Source organism: Cetorhinus maximus, chromosome 7 (genome assembly GCF_964194155.1).
Source record: "Cetorhinus maximus chromosome 7, sCetMax3.hap1.1, whole genome shotgun sequence".
NCBI lineage: Eukaryota > Metazoa > Chordata > Chondrichthyes > Lamniformes > Cetorhinidae > Cetorhinus > Cetorhinus maximus.
The window spans coordinates 67,711,858-67,739,140 of NC_135885.1; the positions used below are offsets into that span (position 1 = coordinate 67,711,858).

Consider the following 27,283-nt stretch of genomic DNA (forward strand, 5'->3'; position numbering starts at 1 on the left):
GAACCCTCTCCAAGGCTTTCACACCCTTCCTCAAGTGTAGCGCTCAGAATTGCACTCAATACACCAAACTCCATGGGGCTGAACTTATGTTTTATATAGGTTTCGCATGACTTCCTGGCTTTTGCACTTTGTAGTAATATGCAGCATTCCATCACTAGAAAGGAAGCGTGACATGTGATCCAGCCTCAGTTTCACTTCGACCTATGAGCAGAACACAGCAGGCAGCCTTGCTGATGTCTTCAAGCTTTTTGTTCATGTATATGTTTTCACATGTCTAGTCTTAATAAATGAACCAACAATGTGTTTACGCCATTGAGTGATTGATGCCTTTATATCAATATAAAAATACGACATTCTATGCTTCCATTTATAGAAGCGATGATCCCACATAAAAGCAAAATACTGCAGATGCTGGAAATCTGAAATAAAAAGAGAAAATGCTGGACAAACTCAGCAGGTCTGACAGCACCTGTGGAGAGAAGCAAAGCCTGTATGATCCACCTTCATGGCTAAAGAGAAGTAGAAATGTGATGAAATTTATACTGATTAAGGAGGGGTGGAGCAGGCGAGGCTGGATAGAAGGCCAGCGATAGGTGGAGACTAAGGAGAGATTGACAAAGATACAATGGACAAAAAGATAAAAGGGAATGTTAATGGTAGTGCAAGGGTGGAAGGGGGTGCTGATAGTGGCATAAAGGTAAGAAAACAGTGTTAATAGCAGAACAAGGATAAACACTCTGAAAGAACAGCATGGAACAAGTAACAGATGGCCCTTTTAGGGATGGGGTGGAGGAAGGGGTAGTGGATGGGGTAAAGGATGGAAAAAAGGATAAAAAAGGGGATAAAACAATGAATAAATGAATAAAAATGAAAATAAGTGGATTAAAACAATAAAAATTAATAAATTTAATAAAAGGGGATTAAAAAAGGGTGAAAATAGAGGAGAGTGTTAATGGTCTGAAGTTGTTGAACTCAATGTTAAGTTCGGAAGGCTGTAAAGCGCCTAATCGGAAGATGAGGTCCTGTTCCTCCAGTTTGCGTTGGGCTTCACTGGAACATTGCAGCAGGCCAAAGACGGACATGTGGGCATGAGAGCAGGGTGGTGTGTTGAAATAGCAAGTGACGGGAAGGTTTGGGTCATGCTTGCGAACAGACCAAAAGGTGCTTGCAAAGTGGTCACCCAGTCTGCGTTTGGTCTCCCCAATGTAGAGGTAACCGCATTGGGAGCAGCGAATGCAGTAGATCAGATTGAAGGAGCAGTGCTTCACTTCCAAGGAGTGTTTGGGCTCTTGGCTGGTGAAGAGGGAGAAGGTAAAGGGGCAGGCGTTGTACCTTCTGCGATTGCATGGCAAGGTGCCATGGGAAGGGGAAGGTGTTGGGAGTGATGGAGGAGTGGACCAGGGTCCCAGATGGAATGCTGACTGTGGGGGAGGGGGAGCGGGGGGGAGGTGTTGAGGGGAAGAGGTCTTTGCTGGTGGCATCATGCTGGAGTTGGCGGAAATGGCAGAGGATGATCCTTTGGAAACATAGAAACTAGGAGCAGGCTATTCGGCCCTTTGAGCCTGCTCCGCTATTCAATATAATCATGGCTGATCCTCTATCTGAATGCCATATTCCCACTGTCTCTCCATATCCCTTGATGCCCCTAATATCCAAAAATCTATCAATTTCTTTCTTGAATATACTCAGTGACCAGGTCTCCACAGCCTTCTGTGGTAGAGAATTCCACAGGTTGACCACCCTCTGAGTGAAGAAATATTTCCTCATCCCAATCCTAAATGGCTTGCCCCATGTCCTGAGACTGTGGCCCCTGGTTCTCGACTCCCCAGCCAGGGGAAACATCCTCCCTGCATCCAGTCTGTCTAGTCCGGTTAGAATTTTATACGTTTCAACCAGATCCCCCCCCTCATTCTTCTAAACTCTAGTGAATACAGGCCCAGTTGAACCAATCTCTCCTCATACGACAGTCCTGCCATCCCCGGCATCGGCCTAGTGAATCTTTGTTGCACTCCCTCTGTGGCAAGTATATCCTTTGAGGTAGGGAGGCCAAAACAGCATGCAATACTCCAGGTGTGGTCTCACCAAGGCCCTGTAATAACTGCAGTAAGATGTCCCTAGTTCTGAACTCAAATCCTCTTGCAATGGAGGTCAACATACGATTTGCCTTCCTAATTTCTTGCTGCACCTGCCTATTTACTTTCATTGACTGGTGTACAAGGACACCCAGGTCCCTTTGAATGCGGAGGCTGGTGGGGTGAAAAGTGAGGACAAGGAGGGAATAGTTCTGGGAGGGAGGGGAAGGTGTGGACAGAGGCTCGGGAGATGGGTAGGACACAGTTGAGGGCCCCGACAACCACAGAGGGTGGGAAGCCTCGATAAGGAAGGAAGACAAACATGTCGTTTTGGAAAGTGGCATCATCAAAACAGATGCGACGGAGGCAAAGGAACTGAGAGAATGGGATGGAGACCTTATAGAAAGCGGGGTGTGAGAAGCTGTAGTCGAGGTGGCTGTGGGAGTTGGTGGGCTTGTAATGAATATTGGTGGACAGTCTTTCACCAGAAATGGAGATAGAGAGGTCAAGGAAGGGAAGGGAAGTGTCGGAAATGGACCATGTAAAGGTGATAGAGGGGTGGAAATTGGAAATTGAAATTCCCTTTGTCTTTTTGTCCTTGACATCTTTGTCAATCTCTCCTTAGCCCCCACCTATCAATGGCCTTTTATCCAGCTTCATCTGCTCCACCTCCTTAAACAGTATAAATTTCAATCACATTTCTACTTCTCTTTAGCTTTGAAGAATCAAACAGACTCGAAACATGAACTCTGTTTCTCTTTCCACAGGTGCTGCCAGACCTGCTAAGTTTTTCCAGCATTTTCTGCTTTTATTCCATGATCCTATGTGCTTTATTAATCTTTGCTAATCTGTTCTGCCACCTACAAATATCTGTGCAGAAACACCTTGGAGATCTCTCTATTCTTGCACCCTTGAAAATTGTACCATTTTTGTATGAATGGTCTCTCCTCATTCTTTCTACCAATATGATCGCCTCACACTTTGCTGCATTGAATTTCATCTGTCATACTTCCAGCTCTTTCACCAACCTACATCCTCCTGAATTCTATTATATTCCTCACTAATTACTACATTTCCAAGTTTTGTGGCATCTGTAAATTTCAAAATTTACTAACCTTGGGAAATGCCACTCTATACCACCCTCCAGTCTGAAAAAAGTCATTTACCACAACTCTAGTCAATCCTTAAGCCAATTTTGCACCCATGCTGCTAGTGACCCTTTCGACTCACGTGCTTCAATTTTGCTAAGAGGTCTATTGGATTATTATAGACAAGCTGGATTTAATAAGGACTTCAATTGTCAGAGATTTGTTAAGGAGAACTATAACCCTCTTTCTTGTTGCTGACTATTTTTCTGTGCAAGTCTGGACAGCGAGTGACCATGAAGGGCATCACAGCTGAACCCAATCATGCCTTTCCCTGATATCAGCTGTCCAATAACCCTTGTTTGGTAAATGCGAGTTCAGAAGCAGAAACTCTGGGCAATTTTCACCTCCCTAACCAAGAGCCACTGTGACCAATTGTAGCATCCCTCAGCATAGATGGGAATCAAAACTGAGCCCTCACTCGTATGTGTGGACCAGCTACTGAGCATCTTAACTAGTTAAGCTATTAAAGGACCTCATTTTAGTGACTTTAAAGAAATAGAAAATATATAATGAGGGCAGAATAATCACTTCCAATTTCATTTATCATTAAACAGATGCCAGTGTCCATCCACAGGATAGAGTATCATTTTGTTTGAGTTTAACGTTCACGTAAAGTAATTTCAGCTTTGTACTGCCACAGTGCTGTGATGTTTAAAAAAGGGTAGCGTGATAGGTTTAATTAATTATATATGGTGAATTGAAAGATAGGAAATGCATGTAGGCATAAATGTAATGTTTGAGCAAAAAATTATTTTTCTCTTAGGTTTGAGGTTCACAGGCAGCAGGATTTGTAGGAAACCTCACTGAAGTAGACACTAGTGTAAAATTTTTGTTAGCGAATCACCATTAACAAGGCACTGAATAGAACTAACAGTACAGAAATAGGCCATTTCACTGAACCAGTACGCATCATTGAGTATGCTCCACACGAGCATCCTCTTATGTACTCACTTCATCTAACATATCGGCATACCCTTCTATTCCTTTCTCCCGCATGTACTTAGCTAGCTTCCCATTAAATAAATTTGAGCTATTCATCTCAACTACTCCATATGGTAGCAAGTTCCACATTTTACTACAATGATTTTCTTTTTTTAAACAAAAGGGGAAGGAGAATTTGAACGTTAATTGGAAGAACTAGTGGAAGTGATTGAAGCCAAAGTCTAAGTGGTGCACTTAAAGGAACCTTTTAAGTGGGTGTGGGGGAGGGTGCTGAGATAAAGGAAGGTGGTGTAGAAACTTTGCTGCAGAGAGGCCATGATGTAACTGAAAGCTTCATCACAGACGGTAGTAGATATACAAATGCCTAGACTTAGCTAGCTGAGCTGGAGGAAGTTGCAGAAGAGTGAAGAAAGGTTCTGGGGCAATGTGTAAAGGAGGACAGTCATAAGTAGTCACAAAATCAATTGCCAAATGTTAATAAAATTGCACAATTCACACCGAGTTTAGAATCCAGCACAAGCACTCTGAAGATAACAAATGGGTTTATTTTTCAATATCAGTGACTTAATAAATTTTGCGCTCTCATTCAACAGTATCAAAGAGCCTGAACCCAGGAGCCAGTACATCACCCTACTCGTCAGTTTTCATTAATGTTTGGATAATTGTAATTTTATATTAGAAATCTTAACTTCAAAATGATTAATTCATGAATCTAGTATATTAAAGTCACCAAATCCACAAAATATATGATATTACTGACTTAAACACCACTCCATTCTGACCAAGTTTGAGGATAACTGTCTAGACTTGTAATTCTCCTAATTCAAGCCAGACCAATGATACACATTTTTCCACTCAAACTAAAAAAAAAGTCCAATTTCTCTTACAATTTTATAACCACAGACTGAACACAAGGCAATGTGTTTTACTGACATGTCTACAATACTGTGAAAATACCATAATCACCATTAAAGTCACAATGACATTTCTAAATATGAGTTTGAGTTGAGGACACCTGCAGGACACAGTCTCAAGTTAAACATCTGATAAAAGGCAGACTGAACTGGAAACAAATTTCTGATTAAAAAATTTTTCTGTATGCACAGAAGGACCGACCCTGTTAGCTACTGCATCACATTACAATACCTTATTGCAGTTTCTGGCATTCAAATCTCCCAAATCGCATTGAAGAAAAAACAAATTGGGAAACAGCACATCTGAATGAAGTAACAAAATATCGAGGGTCTGGTTGGATTCTTGTCAATTCAAGTCTACAAATGCACTAGAAGTAGTGTCATCCTTTCATGCTTTTTCCCTTTCTGCTCTAAAAGTAAAGATACTGAACAAACAGAAAACTGGTTGTGGTAAATTCAGCAGTTGATATTTATCATATGCCACTTCCTGTGATCTCTGAAGTCAAACAAAGCAGGTGTCCTGGACTTCAGGTCACTTAAAAACATCTCACTTTGCCAGGCCTTACGAGAAAACTCAATAGCAGTATGACTATAAAGTTGCATCATTATTTTCGTAGCCCAACTATATGCAAAGAGTGATGACTAAGCACAGAAGCTTTAAGTTTAAGCGATTAGGAAATGACCCAAAACCATTTAGTTCAGGTATAATGTATTATTCATAATTTGTAACTATTCTACTATGCCATTACATCCTTAATAATTTTAAAAATATTCCCAAATGTAACATGAAACAATGAATATGTTCCTAAAAGAGAAGAATGTTAAAATGAAGTTACAAAACAAATCAAAGAAAAAAAAAGCACAACATTCAGTCCCTCAGGTGAAATAAGTTTTTTTTAAAAATTGAAAAGCTATTGCACCAGCACATCTACAATATTACAATTATAAAATTGCCTAGTTTTGCTGTAAACATATACAATATTACAATTATAAAATTGCCTAGTTTTGCTGTAAACATATACTGGCATCCTAGAAATTTATTTGCTGTCATTAATAAAAAACAATCCTAACTTGCACCAGTGTTCCCTGATCTACATGCTTCAGGTTTTAAGCTTGTATTCAAATCCCTCTATGGTCTCACTCTTACTCATCTTCAGAACTTCCTCCAACCCACGGCTCTCCAACTCTCCATTTCCCCAACTGCAGTTTCATGTGAAGCCCCACTTCCTATGGCCCATAACTGACACCGAGCCCTTAGCCGTCTAGGCATTAAGCTGAAACTTCTCTGCCTCTCCTCCTACATGTGACTCCAGGCCCACAGCAGATTGGTTGACTCTCAAATGCCCTCTGAACAAGGGCTATCAGGGATGGGTAATAAATGCTGGCCTAGCCAACAATGCCCACATCCCATGAATGGATAAAAAAAATAGATGCTCCTTAAACTTGCCTCTTAGCATCGGTCCTAATATATTAGGTGGTTCAATGAAACTTTGTTTGACAATGTTCCTGTGAAGCATCTTGAGATATTTTACTGTGTTAAAGGAACTATATAAACATTATATACATTAGATACCCATATTTTAATGTTTATTGCACTAACTAATATTGCATCATATAACTATGATATGCAAGGTGCAAAATAGCTTGGTGTTTGCTCCAAAAGTCATTGAATTTCATTCTAAGTGTTTCAGCAAGTTTCTCATGGATATTACAAACTCTTCAATCATTATATAAAATATAAAACACAATCGATCCATGCCACTGAATGAACCAATTCCAAACTGACAGCTTTGGATTTTTCTTCTTTTCTAAACAGAATATTAGAATGTAAACGACAGCATGGCTCAATTTAAATGTGTCCCTATATTCTTATGCAATGTTGAAACAAAGCCCAAATACATACTGTGCAGGTAAATCCTTAATTGCTGAAAATTTGGACAGGGCTAAGAGAGAGCTCAATCACCTCAGCTCACTGTCTATCCCACAGTTATTCCACAGGTAGAACAATTCAGTTGAAAAAAATTGTGAATTACATAAACTTCTCAGGAAAAAAAAACCAAACAATTCCCAGGCATGAAATTGCTCAATAAGCTATTGAATTAAGGCACAGTTGACTGAAAATTACACTCTTGGCCACCAGTAATACGATTACAATGGTCTCATTAAACTGGTTTATAATACTATAACAATCTAAAATCTAACGCCACAGATCGTTCATCTTAGTTCATTCAGCAGCTTGTTGGGAGAATTTGAATAATGTATTCATTTATTCAGACAAATTCCAACCAAGTCTCATCTTAAAACAAATTAAAATGTATAAGCTCATACTAATACTACATAGCAGATTTTCATAGTACTGTATAGACTATTCAATTAAAATCAAAGAAGGTATTCACATTCCGTGTACAATTTCTGACAGATGCAATAAAATAGTGTGATACAAATAGTTGTTTGGTAGCACAGAACTGAATATTGCTGGTGCATTCATCAGGACAGATTCACAAGAATACCAATTCTAAAGGGAACAACAATTTACACTTCATGAGAAGAGAGTGTACAGATTGGTTGGCAAGTAGACTCTGATTGGTCAAGACATTGTCGGGAGAATGAGCCAAGGAATAGCTGTCCTCCAATCTTTTGTTTAGTTGGAAAAGGCACAATGCGTGGACAAGTTCTTGCTGTCTGCAAAGGACAGGGCCCTGTGTATGAATATATGTAGTTTTTAAGCTTGTAGTTGCTAGCATTTATTGCCCATCCTTAATTTCCCTGGAGAAGGTGGTGATGAGCTGCCTTCTTGAACTGCTCCAGTCCATGTGGTGTAGGTACACCCACAGTGCTGTCAGGGAGTTCCAGGATTTTGACCCAGTGACAATGAAGGAACTATGATATATTTCCAAGTCAGGATCGTGAGTTCGTGAGGGGAACTTCCAAGTGGTGATGTTCATGTTTTTGCTGCCCTTGTCCTTCTAGATAGTAGCGGTCCTGTCTCCTGGGTTTGGAAGATGCTGTTGAAGGAGCTTTGGTGAAGTCCTGCAGTGCATCTTGTAGATGGTACACACTGCTGCCACTGTGCATTGGTGATGGCAGGAGTTAATGTTTGTGGATGGGGTGTTAATCAAGTGTGCTGGTTTGTCCTGGATGGTGTCAAACTTCGAGTGTTGTGGGAGCTGCACTCATCCAGGCAAATGCGGGCTTTTCCATCACATTCTTGACTTGTGCCTTGTAGATTGCGGACAGGCGTTGGGGAGACAGGAAGTGAGTTACTCGCCACAGGATTCCTATCCTCTCTGACCTGCTCTTGTAGTCACAGTATTTATATGGCTAGTCCAGTTCAGTTTCTGGTCAATGGTAACCCCCAGGATGTTGATAGTGGGGGATTCAGCAATGGTAATGCCATTGAATGTCAAGAGGCAATGGTTAGATTCTCTCCTGTTGGAGATGGTCATTAGTGCCACAAAAGTATCAGGCAATGTTACTTGCCACTTGTCAGCCCAAGCCTGGATATTGTCCAAGTCTTACTGAAGCAGTCCATGTCCCATTGCAGTATCAGAGGAGTCATGAATGATGCTGAACATTGTGCAATCATTAGCAAACTTGCCCACTTCTGACCTTATGATGGGAAGAAGGTCATTTGATAAAGCAGCTGAAGATATTTGGGCCTAGGGGAGAAGAATGGGATATAAGCATTACTAAATGTGAACATTTATTGTTCATCCCTAGTTGCTTGATAAGATAGTGAATCCCTGCAGTCCATCTGATGAAGGCATTCCAGCAGCTGTTAGGAAGGAGAGCTTTAGGATTTGTCCCAACGACGATAGGAGGACAGCTTTGTATGTGCAAGTCAGGGCATTGTACAACTTCCCCATGCACCTGTTGACCTTGTCTTTCAAATGAGAGAGGTTGCAGGTTTGGAAGATGCTGTTGAAGCAGCCTTGGTGAGTTACTGTAATGCACACAGTACACATCTTAGCCACAGTACACAAATGATGGGAGGAAATGGATGTTTATATCAGTGAATGTGTTGCTGATCAACCAAACTGCTTTGTCCTGGATAGTATTGAGCATTATTACAGTTGCAACCATCAAGACAAGTGGATACTGCTCCATCACACTCATTATTTGTACCTTTTAAGTGGTACAGAGACTTTGGAGAGTCAGAAGTTCAGTCATCAGATCAGCTTCTGAGCTATTCTAGTAGCCATAGTATTTCGGTGGCTAGTCTATTTGAGTTCTGGCCAATAATGACTCCCAGGTTGTTGATGGTAATGCCACTGAATTTCAAGAGGAGATGGTTACACTTCTTTCTGTAGGCAGTACTCATTGCCTAGTCCTTATATGGCACAAATGTTACTCTCCGCTGCTCAGCAGCCCAATCCTGGATGTTCTCTAGATGTTGCTGCATGCAGAGATTGACTGCTTTATTATCTGAAGGATTACAAGTGGTATTGACCCCTGTAATAATCTGGCATTATGATGGAGTGTAAATTATTGATGAAGTTGTTTGTTCATATGTAACGTACATAGACTTATTCTAATCAAAATTGAAACCAAAATGCAAGCTCTTAACAGAATATAACGTAAATTAATGCAACTTAGCAGAGGTTGTGCCCCAGCCATATATGGGAATGGTCAGTCAAGTAAGGAACTTCAGTGAAGTTTGGAGAAAAATGTATTCTTAAGTTTTCAGAATTCCGCACAGTTGACAACGAAAACACAAATATTTTGCATTACTACGCAAGGATTGGTGCTGCTTTAAAATCTACAGCATAAATTCACATGGCTATGAGCATAAGGTGGAATTGGATATGATCTCTCAAGAAGTAAAAACATTCAATTTTGGCACATTATTTGTGCCAAAAGCAGAAGTTATAGTCCTGCACTTATTTGGGTCATTGATATAATGTTGGACCAGTTAATTTCGTGGTGCAGCTTGACCAACTCCATTCCTGAAGCCAGACAACTATTGTTATTAGCAAGAGAAATCTATTCCATTCGTGTGACATTATTGTATTGGTAAACAACATGACACTCAGGTAGAGCAAATAATGACATTTAATTTTAACATTCTCTCTAACAAGTTTATTAGAAAACCCATTCTGGCAGTATATAGTTTTAAATACTTAACCAAGATAATTTAATACTAGTCTCAACTGCAATGAGAAAACAGATTTTTTTTATTTGTTCATGGGATGTAAGCATCACAGGCAAGGTCAGCATCAGTCACCCATCCTGAATTGCCCTTGAGTAGGTGGTGGTGAGCCACCATTTTGAACCACTGCAGTCCATGTAGTATGAGTAAACTCACAGCACTGTTAGGGAGTTCTATGATTTTGATCCAGCAACAGTGAAGGAGTGGCAATATAGCTCCAAGTCAGGGTGGTGGGGAAGTTCAAGGGTTGGAGGGAAATGTGCAAGTGATGCTGTTCCCAAGCCTCTGCTGCACTTGTCCTTTAGGTGGTAGAGGTCACAGGTTTGGAAGGTGCTGCCGAAAGAGGCTTGGCAAGTTGAAGTGCATTTTGCGCAGTGCACTGCTGCCACTGTTGAAGGGGATGAATGTTTAAGGTGGTGGGTGGGGTACTGATCAAGTGGGCTCCTTTGTCCTGGATGGTTTCTTGGTAATACAGGAGACAGAAGTGGGATGTAAGAGCGAGTAACTGGTACTCTGAGTTCATCACCTTTCTGTGATGGGATTTAGCAAATGGCCTTTGACTACTCCCCTCATCTTCAAATGAGCATAAATATATTTTAAAAATGACTGATGTTATAACATTTATTCAACAGCATAAAATTTCCACTGATTTGGCAGAAAAAAAAGAATCCAACTCCTGGCAAATGCACAACTCTTTGACAGGAAGAGCATATGAAAGAGATTCCATTATTAATTAAACTTTACGCTGCAAAGCAAAAGCACTCAGAATACAGATTTAGACCGTCAGTGCTAGCAAGGTAATATGATTGGACAGTTCTAAATTCAGGGGTTCTAAAAATGCAGAGTTTCTCTGCTCCAGAGGCTTAATTCACCAACAATTTTTTCAGATGTGCAGCTCCTGGGTAAACTGTGAATCAACAATGGCCCACGTCACACTCCACAAACAGCACAAGAGTTCCCCCATGTTGCCACCCTTCTGGGTCTAATTTAATAATGCAAGCCTAATCCCCCCCCACTAGTGTCAAACTCCTATATGAAACAAACTCCAGTTAGTCTTTCTACATTAGGACTTCAATGCTGCCTCCTGCCGAGGCTAAACACACGCTTATGGTCTGCACACTATATAAAAAAGGTTTAATTGATTGATTCCACTAACAGTTATATTTTATTTATATGTATTGTGTCATGGGCCACTACTTTCCAATTAGTTTTTGTTACATAAGTGACAGCTGATGCTCAAGAACTGCCCATTATGAAAGTGTTTCGGCCAAAAAATTGGATGAGTAATTCTCAAAACACAAATCGAAGCCTGGTAAAGACTGCATATACATGAATCTATACATTTGCTAATAAGCAATAGCACATGGTTGATTAGCATCCATGGCAAACAAAGTATAATTCTTCGTTTATACAACAAAAATACAATGCTCAGTAATCAAGGTCTGCATATGGATTACTTCAGATTAGCTAGTAACTAATGACTTCTTAGCTTATTTTCACAAAAGGGGTCAGGAGTTTTACAAGTATTTGGGCAGGCTCCATTCAGATCCACATGAATGTGAAATTAAAGCACAAAACTGCTCTCAGATGGAGGACAAAGATTCACCAATTTGATGCAGAGAAGCATGTAGGAAATGTTAATCGCCTGAATTTTGACAAATTCAGCATAATTCAAAATAATAAGTGCATACACTGTTTTAAATGTATTTTTAAAATTGAAGCAATGAGAATGAGCTTAAGTAGCCCCAAATTTACATTAAAAAAAATCCTAGAACAGATACTAATTACAACATTTAAGGCAGCATCATACGAAAACAAATTTCTATATAGGAGTTACAAAGTGCAAAAAATGAAACAAAAAAAAAACTTGGTTGGTTTATCAAAGCAGCCAAGATTAATTTTGAAACACTAGGCAATTTTATAATTCACATGTTGAAGCACTGAAGAAATACAGAAGTACAGGAGGCAATTGCAAGAGTAACAAACAGAAACACAAAGACAGCACAAAAAACTAAAAAAATGCTTTGACTATTTTGCATAGGAAAGCACTGGCTCCACATTAGAAAGTATAAGGTATCTGGAGGTGCACTTACCAGAAAAATAAAAAAGGTCAAGCTTAACATTTTCAGCACAAAACTCTTACTACAAGCAATGCTAAAATTATAAAAGTATGGTTTATTTTTGGTGCAACAATTTCTTGGCCAGCAGCATAGAGTTGACTGGAGTTAATGGATATATCCAATAATGGGAATCACTGTATACACTTGACAAAGTAGGCCTTGACCACACAGACAATACAGCGTTGCTAGCAAATGTCATTAAAAACCTGTCATATGGTCTCAAATATGATTTCGAACCCACTGGTAAAATGAGCTGTTTTATGTAATGTTACTTTCATTTATAAAACACCTTTAACATGAAAAGAAATCCAAAGTGTAAGGAGAGAAACATACAGGCTCTGGTTGACCAAAGCTGTAGTCACAGATGGGGATTCAATTGTAGGTGAAAGGACATACAGAAGACCAGTGGTTAGACCATACTTTGGGGGATGTATAAGTCTGAAAATGATTGCAGTGGGTAGGGAAAGATGGAGCAATGGACAGCTGAGGTAGGTCAGCGAGCTCTGGGTCAATAAGTGATTGTGACCTAACAACTTGCCTGATTGGTAGCAATCACATCTGAGTCAGAAGGCTGTGTGTTCAAGTTCCACTCCAGGGCTTAAGCACAAGAACCAAAGCGGACACTTCAGTGCAGTACTGAGGGAGCGCCACCCTTCAAATGAGATGCTAAACTGGGGCCATGCCCTCTAAGATGGGTGCAAAATATCCCATAGTACTATTTTGAAGAGCAGGAGTTATTCATCCCTGGTGTCCTGGCCAATATCTATCCCTCAAATCATTATCAGAAAAACAGATTGTCATCTCATTATTGCATCGCAGAGCATAATCAGATAGAAAAGACAGAGCCAAATAAGATAAAGACAAGTGACTAAATTAAGTTAGTAAATGCTTGGTCAAAGAGGTAGGTTTTAAGGAGCTTCTTAATGGTGAAGAGGTTTAGTGAGGGAATTCCAGGAGTTTACTGAGAGAGAATATGTGCAGCAGAATTTTGGACAAGCTGGAGCTTATGATTGATATATACATTGAGAAGAACAAGAAAACAGATTGCAATTGATGGAAGGCAGGTACAATTATTTCATAGACACTGAAGCAAGATGTGCTATGGAGATACCAGCAAGTGGCTGATGAAATCATGGGATATGAAACTGAAGTAGGGGTCCAACAGGACTGTTACTGTAAAAAAGATTGGTTCGTCAGATTGTGTAGCTGAGGTGGGAATTTGAATTAATGGCAAATGAGTGATGTTCGCAGGGGAGTCTAAAGAGATGACTTTGGTCTTCTCTATTTTGAGCCAGGTAAGTTAAGATTCATATAGGACTGATACAAGCAGTCTGACAGCAAACAGAACTGCCGAGTGTGGCACGAAAACCAGAGATACAGCAGCGAAGTGGGAGACTGTCTCTGCTGCTCAAAAAACGAAAAAGCCTAGTGGAAGCATTTCAGCAGCAACTCCGAAGTTAATCTGTTACAGATGTCGGGGTAACCATGTACCAGAAACCTGCAGATTTAAGGAGGCAGAGTGCCATTACTGCCACAAAAAAGGCACATAATAAAGCGATGCAGGGCGAAATCAAGATAGCCCACAAGACAGCAGACCAAGATGATTAAAGTGCATAACATAACAGAACCTGAAGCTGCTGATACCAATATCAATTCCCTGTACAATGTCAAAGCAGTAACAACTGAACCAATAAGTGTCACCCTTCAAGTGAATAGGAAGAATCTGGTCATGGAGGTAGATATGGGAGCCTCAACCACAGTGGTGGGAGAACACATTTAAATACATAAATGAAGGTACCCAACCACTGAATCTGGAGCCAACCATGGCTCAACTGAAGACAAACACTGGAGATTCAATACAGGTAAAGGTCATCGCCACAGTACCAGTGTCCTTTAATAGTGAGGCGATGTCTTACTGTTAGGACCATTCTGTGCTGTCAAATGCTGATTGAAGTGATTAAGGCAGGGACTTAGAAACCAGGATTAATACACAACTTAGCTGTGATGGTGGAGATGCCAGTCCCCAAAATAACTAGTGGGGCACTAGCAGATTAGAGGCTTGGAAATTTTATTCAATTATCTATTTAAAGTACCATTTTTTAGAGGAATTGGAAACTGCAAGTGCTAAAAGCAAAATACAAACTCTATTCTGGCACAAAAAAATCATAAGAATTGTTAGATAAAACATAAGGACAACTAAGGTTAATAAAGCAGTTTTGAAATACATATACATCCCAAGATGTATGTTTTAGCTGGTTTGGAACAGTATTCTTTTGCATAAGTAAATTATCTGAAGGTAAGATAAAAAAAGAGGAAACAATGCTGTGAAGTTAGAATTGGATGATTTGCAAATAGGATGAAGTTACTTCAGACAGATAATTCACAACAGCCCAACCATGAGAGGTGATATTGCATCACACATCATTTTTAGTTTTTCATGAGTATAAAGACTGCAAAAATGGTCGTGAGAAAATTAAATGATTTGAGTCAAAAATTAACTGACAATGATAAACTCCAAGTTATCAAGAATAATTTACCCAACTGTACAGTATTGACAAGACAAATTGCTCAAAATAGTTAATGACTAATTATACAATTTGTCTCACCACAAAACAATTTTAGATGCCATTGACACAAAAGTATAATTAGGAGTCAAATCAGTGGTGTACTTCAAGTGTACAAGAAGAAATGTGCGCCTGTTTCTAGTAGTCTCACCACTGCTTAGGTGTTACTGGATAGGGTATAACTGCAGTTCAGTACAAAACCCTGTTTGAAACATGACTTTCCACATGACCACCTAGAATTTAACAACTGAAACATAAATACTTTTAATTTTTTGGAAATGTATAACCCTATCCAACAAGCTGGTAGGTGGAGCTAGTCAGAACAACTAAGACCTACCAACTGTGCACCACACACTTCACAGGACAGAGCTGAGTCATCGTCGTAATAATTGTATCCCAAGTTGTATTTCCTTCTCTTCAAAACCACATTCCTAAGTCAGTCAAACTGATAAGTGACTCACTGTTTTATCAGTGGCACAGATCTTGATCATATGATGTGACCCTGAAAATGACAAACTGAAAATGATACATACAGAAGAGATTATTTAAGTTTCTTCAAGGTTTCTACCTCATTTCTGTCTTTCTGCTACCCCAATAAAAATACATAGAATGTTTTTAGATATATTATTGTACTCAGATAAATAGCAAAATGCCATTAACTGTCATTTTTATTTAAAAAAAACTCAACTTTGCTCATAGTAATAGAATTTGTAATTAACATAAGTTAATGGCAATCTTCCCATCATATTGCAAGTGAAGATGATTTCACCAAAAAACATTGTGATAGGGCAGAGAAAAAATTGATTAAGTATTAAGACAACAAATTATGAAGTACTTGAATGGTGCCAGAATAAATGCTGGGAAGGAATATTAGTGATACAAGGTCACATCACATTAGTAGAAAAATTATATTACTAGGAAATAAGCAGCTTATGACAAATATTGAGAAGCTGAAAAATCAAATGAGCTACATATTGCATGGCCTAAAAACTGAGTGGTTATGTGGTTAACTTATTTACTTTCCCCAGAAGTTTTTGATGTGCCTGTACTGTGCAGCTTCCAAGCTTACACCTTCCTTATCCAGCTTTGACAAAGGCTGAAGTTTTGTTTGAAATAAAGTGTTTACTCTTTGTCCTATTTCTGGACCTGCGGTACCTCATACCACTTCCAAAGGGATTATGATCTGCAGCCAGGTCTCTGCCACGGTTGCTCCATAAACAACCACTAGGTGGTGCAACCAGGGTCCAGGGTCCCTCCTTGATGGGGAAAATACCCCGGTTTCTACTCGACATGTCCAAAAGCATGCCAGATCAGTAAACACAGTCTGAGGTTCAACCCCACATTCTGCCTCTACGTGGTACTGCTCAGCATCATCACACTGCCCATATCAGGTTTATTTTGAAATGGACTATGTTCAGTATCTGCACATTTATTTGAAATTCGATGCTACAATGGCAGGTAGAAATGAGATTAAGAGAGGCTACCTTTCATATAGAGCAGGTTTCAATAGTACATTTGACGTCATCCCTCTATTTCATTCTGGCCACGGAAAGAGGAGAATAGTGATTGAGGTTCAGATTTATTGAAATTGCTTGACATTGGGACAAAGGAGGGTGGAGATTGGGGTTGGTGAAATACACTGGAATCCGGACCGAAGTTGGTTTGGTGGTTGGGTGGGGGGGGGGGGTTAGAAGCAGCCAAAACAAGAAAGTTGAAGGTTAAGAATGAAGCCATATTACTTAATAAGTGATATAATAAGAAAGTATCTGCAAGGGAGGCGGGATCGAAAAGCAAAACAAACAAACTGCAACCCGAACAAACCAAACACTTCATAACATCAGGATGAAGAACTGTCGCAGTGGAAGGATTGCGAGACAATTAGCATGGTCCAAACACAGAAGTAAGCCATTGCCATGTCACGGACAATTACTTTTCAATAACCAAGTAAAAAAAATAACGTCAGGATAACATTCTCATTTCCTGGAAAACGGTCTTGGAGTTTGTAGGATGGGAGTTTTGAAACGAATCGTGCAGACAGAGCAAGAGCCAACTATCTTTTTCAATCCACTACAAGAAACAGTTACCTTCCCAGGAAGAGAAATTAGCATCAATACCCACAAAACATTAGAGACCTGTATTAACTGGAGGCTTCTAAAGACTGAAAGGAAATCATTCCATCCTTTAGCTTTATCAGCACGTTTAACACTTGAAATAAAACGTAACTCTTTTGGAACAATGTTAACAAGTCCCGAATTCTCAATTCAAACCTCAAGTGTATGTTATTGAGACACCAGGGCAATGCAACAACTTAGGTGGAGAATAATTAGTGTTTTTATAGTTTTTACTTTCGAAAGCTGCAATTTTTGAAAAAATCCAACTTGAATTGGTCTCGGTTTTCTTTACCTTTAGCAATACGTGTTTTGTTCAGAATCTAAAACAAACGCAAAAGTTGGGCTTTATGCTGCAAATGGTCTGCAGCTAGCCCTTGATACCAATGCTGTACTGGCTTTATTAAAGTTGCTCTTGTTTGATCGGCTGCCATTGTCTATACATTAAAGGGTCAATGCATTATACACCTGGCACTGGTCTGGTAATGTTCTGAAACTGCCACGGCTTAGAAACACATTTCGTGAACCATTCTTACTTACGTATCGCCTCAACTTCTTTTCTGGTGGAGATTTTCTTAACCAGCCGCAATAAACTACCTCTCCTCCGCTCATCCTGCCCAGTGTCTATCTTACAAGGACAGTGCAGTCACATTCAGTGAAACGTGAACGATTCCACCCTTTGAAGATTCGGGCTGTCCTGCAAAAGGAGCCAGTAGATATTCCGGTAAATCGCAACCACAAGCTCCAACAGTCACTGCGAGCCCCGCTGTTCCTTCACCAGCTGCCGGGGCTCATGTAGGAAGTAGAGAGCAGAGCTGTTGTTTCGACTAGCTCCGCACCACGCCCCGCCTACAACCGCTCTTAAAGGCGAACGCCTCCTTTAATGCCGACCAAATAAAACACTTGCATTATATAGGTTAAATTAAGAGATTTGGTGAGGTATATTGGGGAATGGAATTTTGCTGCTTATTTTTGGAAAGCCAAGCCAAGAGAGATTTATGATAGAGGATAGGGAGAGACCTCAACACTAAGAACCTCATTCAATGAGGTTTTGCTACGGCATGAAGTGACTTAAGTTTTTAATCCACTTGACATTTCAAATATGCGGACAGTGAAATTAAAACCCAAGGGCCAATAACATTTAAAGACCATTCATGGTCGAGTACAACACTCCCGCAATTTCCAATTTAGTCATCACTATAGAATAGTTAAGACTACACTTAACTCCCTGGTGTAAAGTTAACCTTTAAAGGGCGTAGTCAGCTGAAGTTGAGTGTTGAGACAAACTAGGATTGTAAACATAGTTGTGACAGACTTGTTCCGTGTATTGATTTATGTAACAAGACCGGCTGGTTTCTGCAGAACAGTTTTAAAGTGGCTACTGTTGTCAGACGCTACAAGGCAGACATTCCGCTGGAAAGCACGAATGTTTTCTAAGTGGATATTGAGAAAAAAATTCCTTTCCTCCGCAGTTTTCCACTCTCGAGTGTTGTCTCTTATGGGGTGTTGAGGATAGGCACCAGCAGCTCTCTGGTACCCCACCCTGGTGGCCAATCATCATATCTAAACTAGAGCACATAGCTAGGTAGCTACGAAACTAGCACAAAATATCACAAACTAGTTGCGATAAAGCGCAATTTGCGCTTAAACTTTTGCGCTGGTTACGCCTATACCTGGGGAATCACGCCAGCAAAGAGTCGAAACTCCAGACAGTCGCAGGTTAATTTTGGAACATTAAAGGGAATTCCTGAATTTCCATATCAACATCAAACTGTTCGTCCGATTTCAGGATTGTCATCTCTACTACCACTCATTACGTTTGTATTGACATTTAATCTCAATTTATCCTTTACTAGCTTGAATCCATCTCCTTGTCCTATTCTCACTATTTTATTTTCCATTCCTCTATTTTATATATTCCCATGCGATCAGCTCTTAAGTTTACAGCCAGGATTGAACTCCTCTTCAATGAAAACATACGTGAAGTGGGCTGGAAGGAGGCTCCTGTGCAGTATAAACAGTGGCACAAACCAGTTGAGCTTAATGGCCTGGTTCTGGGCTGTATATTATATATAATTCTTTACTCACTCTGTCCTTGCGTTCTCTCTTAGAGAATATTTAAGATATAACCAGTTCTCATACGCTACTACTGTGATTACGCTTCACAAGTACTTCATTGGCTGTAAAGTGCTTTGAGATGTCCAGTGATTGGGAAAAGCGCCATATAAATGCAAGTTGTTTTGAACTAATAAAATACTCTGTTTTCAATGAGAACTTAAATGTCACATTTCTATCATAAGAAACAACTAAAATTGAGTCTAGAATGTAACAAATTCTAATGTAAGGCTAAAATTAAAACAACTTCGAACCATATTTATATAGGTGGCCATTGAAGTACAACATAAAGGAAACAAACTGGACTTTGGTAAAGGTTTATACACAAGTGCTTGAATGTACATGGTTTCAACAAAAGTTTTAAATCCCCATTGTTTTTTTTAAACTGTATACAAATAAACCATCCATCAGTCCAGGCATCATGACCCCTCTTGCTGAGTACATCAACTCATTTATCTCCTAACATCTTCACCCCAACTACCAAGGCTCTCATTTGGAAAACAATGTGCTGCAGTCCTCTGTTTAATTGTAAATGTACCCACCATACAAGAAGGATTGATAAACAATAATGTCATTTCTTTATTTGAAGATAAGACTATATACAGAACATGGTAACTGGGAGGCTAGGTAGACACGTCTGACCTGTACAGCAGTTGCTGTATTCTGTCTACAATCATGGGATTATACATAGTGTCCTGTCTCGTGGCGAATAGTGATGGACAGTAGTTTAGGATTGCCTCTTTAAATGTACACATACATCATATTACAAAACAATTGAAATCTGCCTCCACTTTGTTAATCTGGTAAGATCATTGAACATCTTGCAACATTTGAGCAACGGTGTAGAATTTTTTGCATCCGGCCAAGATCACCACCTTCCACTGAATCTCCATCTTGTGGGTCTTGTTTCCTCAGTGCCAAAAGCAGGTTTTCCTTTGCCAGATTTCAAACAAAGGACATTGTAACTAAGTCAATGTAAATGTGGGGCTGGCTCAATGCCTTTAGTAGTACTGGCCTGAGATTATATTGTGCTAAAATTTTTGACAAGAAATGGCTGGTATATTCCATAAGCTGCAAAACATATTTCTTTCCCGTTTCCCCAAAGGAGATGCCCAGAATAGCTTTTATATAGCATTTTTAATGCAGAAACCATCCCGATGAATGACAGACATAAAAAGGAAAATGGATATCAAGCCAAAAGAAGAAAGATTAAGAGGGGTGATTTAAAAACATCAGAGGTTGACTTTTAGGAGGGGAGACACAGATGGAAAGAGAGACCAATTTAGGGAGGGAATTTCAGAACAGAGGATATAGACAGCTAATGCCAATTTGGGGTGGAATTTGGCCGTGTACATGACGATGAGTCAAAGGAATGGAGAGCTTGGGGAGCTCACCCTGAATGCTTAATAAAACTTCCTGAGGGAAACTGAAGAGAGTCCGTTCAGCAGACAGTCCCAGTGGTGACCAAATTATGGGGGGGAGTTCCAGTCTTTTGTATCTGGTCTTATCAAGCCTTGTTTATTTGTACCATTTCAACTGAACTGCTCTCAATTGTATAAAAATATTCCAGTTATCGGATATTAAATGTATGTTCATGTGTATTGCACAAATGCTAGAATATCAAGTGACAATGTTTTTCACCTTCCTCCCCAACCCCCACCACCCCCGTTTCCTGAGGATATCTCCATTTATGTTTCTACAGCTAACAGTTACTCTGCTGTATCTTTCACAAATGACCATTCATGTGCAAACAAAGTGTTGGCTGTTAAGATGGATCACAGCTGAGCCCCATCCATAACCTAAACGTTCACATTTGCACTTTCAAAGAGGGTTGCTTGGTGGTGATCAGGAGCAGGAATTCTGGCTGATTTGCCTGCTCTTCAACCCGTAAAAGTTTAAGACCAAGAGACACGTGCCCTCTGCCACCCTGTCAAGGTCAACTAACTGTGCAAACCAAATAAGTAATTTGGAATCTTCCACATGGATTAGCTATATATTGCATAGCCAAATGACCAGTTAGGAGAGCTACATTTGATTTACTTAATGAGCAATTGGTCACTTTTAAGCAGGGAATAAAGTGAAATATAAAGTATTTAAACCTGTGAGACAACAACTTGCCACAATTAGCCCATTCAAATTACTTCCAAGATCGACAGTTGGACCTTTGGCTGGTGCTGAGAGCAAACAATACCTTATTATAATTTGCATATTACACAAGTAATTTCAGTTAACTATGCAAATTATTTCAGATAAACAAATCCAGTTTATATTGCAAAGTGGATTAAGTCAAAACAATGTTTGGTTAATAATCCTCTCTGCTGTACTGTACTAAGTTTATCCAACAGTACACCAGGAAATGTAATCTTGGAACAGTCTCCGATATCAAATGCTAATTTCAGTGGATTTAAATTACCTATCCCAGTTGACAAGGCAGCCATTTTAATGTTGAAACAATAACTAATGAAAGTAAAAATAAATTATATGGGTCTGTGTCATGTAATAGTCCATTCTGCCTACTGCATCCTATCAACTCCTTTTTCAATTGCCTTTTCGGGCTGAATTCCAGACTCCTCTCCTCCCACAGCCTCCTCGACAGATCCCAGTGTTCTAGTGGGATCCAAACTCACCCATACCTTCATCCTGTTCATCCAAGTCCTGTTTTCCTATGAGCCCTATTATTGATCACTTTTTTTAGCTTTCCAACCATTATATATGGAATTCAAAAATAATCCCCATTTAGCAATCCTCATGGTTCATCCCTTCTTGCTTCTGTAACCTCCTTCAACCCTGTTTGCTGGCACACTCTGCCTGCACTTTTATCTCCAGCCTCCTTTGCACTCACCCCTGCCTCTCCTTCAACTTCAGTAGTACAGTCGTCAATTATTTTGGTGTCACCTTGTAGAATGCTCTGACTAAACCTTTTCACCTTGTTCCTGCTTTTCCCTCCTTCAAAATCCTCTGCAAATCTTACATTTTGGATGATGTTTTATTTCACTTCCCCCAATTTTTATCCTACACTGCCAGACATCTATTTTTGTTACTGAAGCCTCTTGAAACACCATTATATAACCACTGTTGTTGCCATAATTATAAATCTTAGTCCAAAGGCAGCCAACAGAAAAAATGCTTTGACTATTCTTGGTGGGAATGAAATACTGCTACAATTTGCATTGTGTACAATCTGCACCCTTACTTTATACACAGAATAAATCCAATTGGTATAAAAGCACAACAGTATAAGTGACTCTGTACCAACAAAGCATGAAGCTAAAAAAGTGATAAATAGTATAATAAATTCAATATCTGAACATTATACACTCCATACACTTCATTTAAGCAAAACTTGATGCCATTACCATTTATTCCACTACAATAAGGTCCAAATTAAGCAATACAAAATGATCATCACTAATCTGAGTATGGCCTTGCTGAAAGAGAAATAGAAGTTAATTTCTTTTGCTACCAAAGGTATTTACTAATTGAGGACAAAGATTACCAAATCTGAAGAAATTTGGAAGAACGGCTCTCAGATATAGTCAGTCTTTTAATTATATAAAAATGATACGTCATGGGAGTGTTTATCCAGCATTTATCAGAAAGGTGTACAATAACTACTGCTAAAAGACGCTTTGAATTTTCATTTTCACTTCATTTAAATTCCTTTTATTTTCACATTGTTTCAGGTTACAATGATAGGTCACCTTCCTCGTTTCTGATTTCAGGTCACACAGATATCCATTTCATGTAAATGTTTAAGAATTGATTAAAATACTGTACAGTTCAAGAACACACTTATTTGCTAAATTTGCGAGGTTCAACTTCTCTTGAAAAATTTAAGCATAAAACATGATTTTTTTCCTCTATGCTTTATAAGAGGCAAGAGTGCGAAAACCTTGGAAATGGAATAACATCCTTAATGTTCTCAACACCCAAGATACATTGCAAATATCGTTCGAATCCTAATCCAAATCCTCCATGTGGCACTGATCCAAACAGACGAAGTTCCTCATACCTATAAGAGATGAGTGAATTTAAAAAGCAGAAGCATTACGTACATTCTGTAATTTAGTTGCAGTGTGTCAATTCCAGTTCAGAGTTGGATACAACAGGGGCATATCCAGTTTGTTAAGAAAGCTACTTGGTGAGGTTATGGCTGGGTCAAAAGATTTTAAATTAAATTACACTTGTGCATTTATTTTTGAAGAACATTTTGCAGCATTCATGGTGCAATTTTTCAAATATTCTCCGAAGTATGTTGTACAGGAAGCTACTGATATCCATCACACGTAACTGATTTATTTATTTAGTTGAGCCATGGAAATAGAAATTGGAGAAAACAAGTCGAGATCACATATTTTAGGGTTGTGCTCACATCAATGCTGCTACACAGCAGAAAATACGACATGCGGCTTAAGTATTTATGTATTGTAACCGGTTATTTAGGAGTCCATTTATTTGAATTGGGTTTCATCTCTTTTTTTTTTTAAGTGTGACTGTAACTGTAAATACTAACAAAGGTAGATGACTACAAATAAAGATTTAATGTAATGTAAAAAGCTATATTTATATAGCATCTTTAACACAAACTCCCCAAGGTGCTTCACAGGGGTGTTATAAAGCAAACTTGGACACTAAGCCATTTTAGGGCAGATGGTCAAAAACTTGTCAATTAGATAGGTTTTAAGGAGAGTCTTAAAGGAACTAAGTGAGGTAGACAGGCAGAGATTTAGGCAGGGAATTCCAGAGCTTAGGGCCAAGGCAGCTGAAGGCACAGTCACCAACAGTGTTTAATTAAAATTAGGTATGCTCAAAAAGCCAGAATTAGGTGAGCACAGATATCGGAGGGCTGCAGAGCAGGATGAGCTTAAAGAGATATGGAGGGGTGAGGCCATAGAGGGTTTTCAAAACAAGGACGGTCATGTAGACCAAAACCATTATGAAAATGATTCTCTACACAGTACAAAAGCCATAAAAATTCCTCTCTGAGTTGGCTAAGCACCTATCGCAGAGATAAACCACCTATATGCCTATTATCCCTCTAATGCAGAAAACCATCTCCGTGCTTTACAGGAGGCAGAGGGAGAGTATGGCAGGAGTAAAAATCGATGAAATAAAGAGAGAAATAGACAATGCATCACTCAAAAGATACAATAGTCGAATTAAGCAATCTTGATGATGGATAACATGTAGGGGCATTGAAAATCAGTTGTTGGTTGGACAAGATATCAAGGTTTATGCAATCAGCCTGAGCAAGTGGCTATAGAAGGAGAAGGACTCAGTGGCAGGGTTTGGGAGCTTTGCCAAGGCGATAGATAAAAGCAAGGGGAACAGTGTCCGAGCAAAGGATCCATTAACAATATCAGCTAACATAGCCAAGAGTTCAGTTAGAAGCGGACTGAGGAAGTCGAAGGCTACTTTCATGGAACAAATTAGCTTGGAGTGTTCAGGGAGAATGACAGGAGAGAAACTGCAAAGTCATGGGGATCAAACTAAAACAGGTGGAAAACTGGGGTGAGATGAGGAGGTAGTGCACAGGTAGATGGTCACATGGTCTCAATCTTAGAGATGAAGAAATTCATGAGCATGTCACATTTGGTATTGGAGACAAGAGTGGAGGAAAGGGATGACAGGAGGAAATGTCATGGAGAATAGATGCCTTTGACTGGAAGGTTGGCCTTGCTCCAATCTTATAGAAAGAGAATTTCACTGAGACAACCAAGGCATGGTGATGCTTCACATGGATAAGCCAAATCTGGCAGTGAATGAATGGGCCAGCTATGCATTACGTGCACTTGATTTTCAGCCCTCTGACTTAAAGGAGCAAGGGATGGGGGCTGTGCTGGGATGGAGTGAGGAGTGGGTGGAAATGACAAAGATAGAATGGGAGATGGTGAGTAACTTTATGGGGATGAGAATATCAAAGGGAGATATGAGGGAGCCATTTAATTGGTTCACAGTGGCAGAGTGTTGTGATGGGCAGATAACCAGAGGGGAGGGGTGGGGGGGCTTGGAATCTGAGCGCAAGTTAATGAAGCAAAGGAAGAGCTTTTTTCCTTAGGCATGTGGGTAAAGGTAGTGGGTTGGAGGGTGGTAAGCAGATGAAGGTGAGGAATTGACATCAAGATTGAAGCCAATTTCAGGACTTCAGACAAAGTTCCGACATTACAGAAAATCTGCAATAAAAATAAAGCTCAGGGATAAGATCCACAGAACTACAAATTATAATTTTATGAGTATTCAATTTAAAACTGTAACTGCTTACCATTGGTAAGTTTCTTTAAGACCGTGCCTGCAACAGAAAAATATCAGTTAGATTAATTACTATATGGGGGTAAATCTTTTGCCTCTTAACTTTAATAAGATTGCAAAGAATTCTTCTAGTCTTTCACAAAGTCTAACAGATTTTTTCTCCATTTTAAGTGCCCTTTGTTGTAAGCAAAAGGTAAAAGACCTCTTCCATATTGAACAGTGCCAATCTATAACCAAATTTTCCTTCCCCTTCTGTGAGTAACCAACTCCTGCCCCCACACTCATTCACCTGACTGAAGTCTAAGATCAAGTAAAACACACTGAAGCTAAATCTGGGTGCCACATCAGTTGAAAATATAGCCTATTAATAGCAAAATCACTATTTACTTTTTAATAGAAGCATACACTGTATTCTTGCTTGTCCATTTTAAGTATAGTCTGTCGCAAGTGGAAAGGTTTGCAACTTTGTGTTTTAGGAGCAGGAGTAGGCCATTTGGCCCTTTGAGCCTGCTCCATCATTCAATAAGATCATGGCTGATCTGGTTATGGTCTCAGCTTCACTTTCCTGTCTGCCCCCATAACCCTCGACCCACTTGCCAAACAAAAATCATGTGAAGCTGGGTAGGCTGCCAGTGATAGGTGGAGGCAAAGGAGAGATTGCAAAAGATGTCATAAACAAAAGGTCGAAGGGGTGTTGATAGTGGTGATACTGGCTAAAGGAGGTGCTAATGATGACATTAAGGGTAGCAAGCAGGATGAGCAAGTGACAGATGGCCCTAGTGGGGGTGGGGGGGCAGGGGAGGTTGAAGGGGTCGGTGTGGGAGAAGAGATCAAAATAGGTTAATAGGTGGGGATAAAACAATGAATGGAAATACATTTTAAAAATAATAGAAATAGGTGGGAAAAAATATAAAAATTAAAAAATAAGTATTTGAAAAAAGGGGATCAAAAAGGTATGAGGATGGAGGAGAGAGTTCATGATCTGAAGCTGTTGAACTCAATGTGAAGTCCGGAAGGCTGTAAAGTGCCTAATCGGAAGATGAGGTGCTGTTCTTCCCGTTTGCGTTGAACTTCACTGGAACATTGCAGCAGGCCAAGGACAGACATGTGGGCATGAGAGCAGGGTGGTGTGTTGAAATGGCAAGCGCCAGGAAGGTCCGGGCCACGCTTGCGAACACCCAGTTTGCATTTGGTCTCTCCAATGTAGAGGAGACCACATTGGAAGCAGCGAATGCAGTGGACCAAATTGAGAGAAGTACAAGTGAAGCGCTGCTTCACTTGAAAGGGGTGTTTGGGCCCTTGGACGGTGAGGAGGGGGAAGTAAAGGGGCAGGTTTTGCACCTTCTGCGATTGCATGGGAAGGTGCCGGGGTGATGGAGCAGTGGAACAGGGTGTCCCGGAGGGAATGGTCCCGACAGAATGCCAACCGGGGGGGGAGTGGGTGAAGGGAAGATGTGTTTGGTGGTGGCATCATGCTGGAGTTGGCAGAAATGGTGGAGAATGATTCTTTGAATGCAGAGGCTGGTGGGGTGAAAAATGAAGTCAAGGGGGACCCTATCATGGTTCTAGGCGGGAGAGGAAGGTGTGAGGGCAGAGGCGTGGGAGATGGGTCGGATACGGTTGAGGACCCTGCCAACCACCGTAGGTGGGAAACCTCGGTTAAGGAAGAAGGAAGACATGTCAGAAGCATTATTTTGGAAAGTGGCATCATCAGAACAGATGCGACGGAGGCAAAGGAACTGAGAGAATGGAATGGAGTCCTTACAGGAAGCAGGGTGTGAGGGGTTGCCGTCAAGGTAGCAGTGGGAGTCAGTGGGCTTGTAATGAATATTGATGGACATTCTATGACCAGAAATTGAGACAGTGGGGCCAAGGAAGGGAAGGGAATCGTCAGTGATGGAC

The 27,283-nt window shown here is 40.0% G+C and overlaps 2 protein-coding genes across 7 annotated transcripts in view; both read right to left on the reverse strand.

Annotated features, from left to right (window-relative positions):
• Nucleotides 1-17,819, reverse strand: part of gab2 (GRB2-associated binding protein 2) — a 354,556-nt gene extending 336,737 nt beyond the window's left edge. For 3 of the 5 annotated variants that reach the window (XM_078545684.1, XM_078545682.1, XM_078545681.1), the window contains exon 1: nucleotides 17,558-17,819. In XM_078545684.1, the coding sequence (XP_078401810.1) occupies nucleotides 17,558-17,629 (72 nt within the window). In that variant the 5' untranslated portion in view covers nucleotides 17,630-17,819. Of the gene's footprint in view, nucleotides 1-15,246; nucleotides 15,412-17,557 lie in introns of all 5 variants that reach the window. The other 2 variants (XM_078545685.1, XM_078545686.1) reach the window with 2 other exon arrangements.
• A 4,960-nt stretch (nucleotides 17,820-22,779) lies between these two features.
• Nucleotides 22,780-27,283, reverse strand: part of nars2 (asparaginyl-tRNA synthetase 2, mitochondrial) — an 85,673-nt gene continuing 81,169 nt past the window's right edge. For both annotated transcript variants that reach the window (XM_078545688.1, XM_078545689.1), the window contains exons 13-14: nucleotides 25,395-25,421; nucleotides 22,780-23,144 (exon numbers count right to left, since the gene is read on the reverse strand). In XM_078545688.1, coding sequence (XP_078401814.1) covers nucleotides 23,000-23,144; nucleotides 25,395-25,421 — 172 coding nt within the window. In that variant the 3' untranslated portion in view covers nucleotides 22,780-22,999. The remainder of the gene's footprint in view (nucleotides 23,145-25,394; nucleotides 25,422-27,283) is intronic.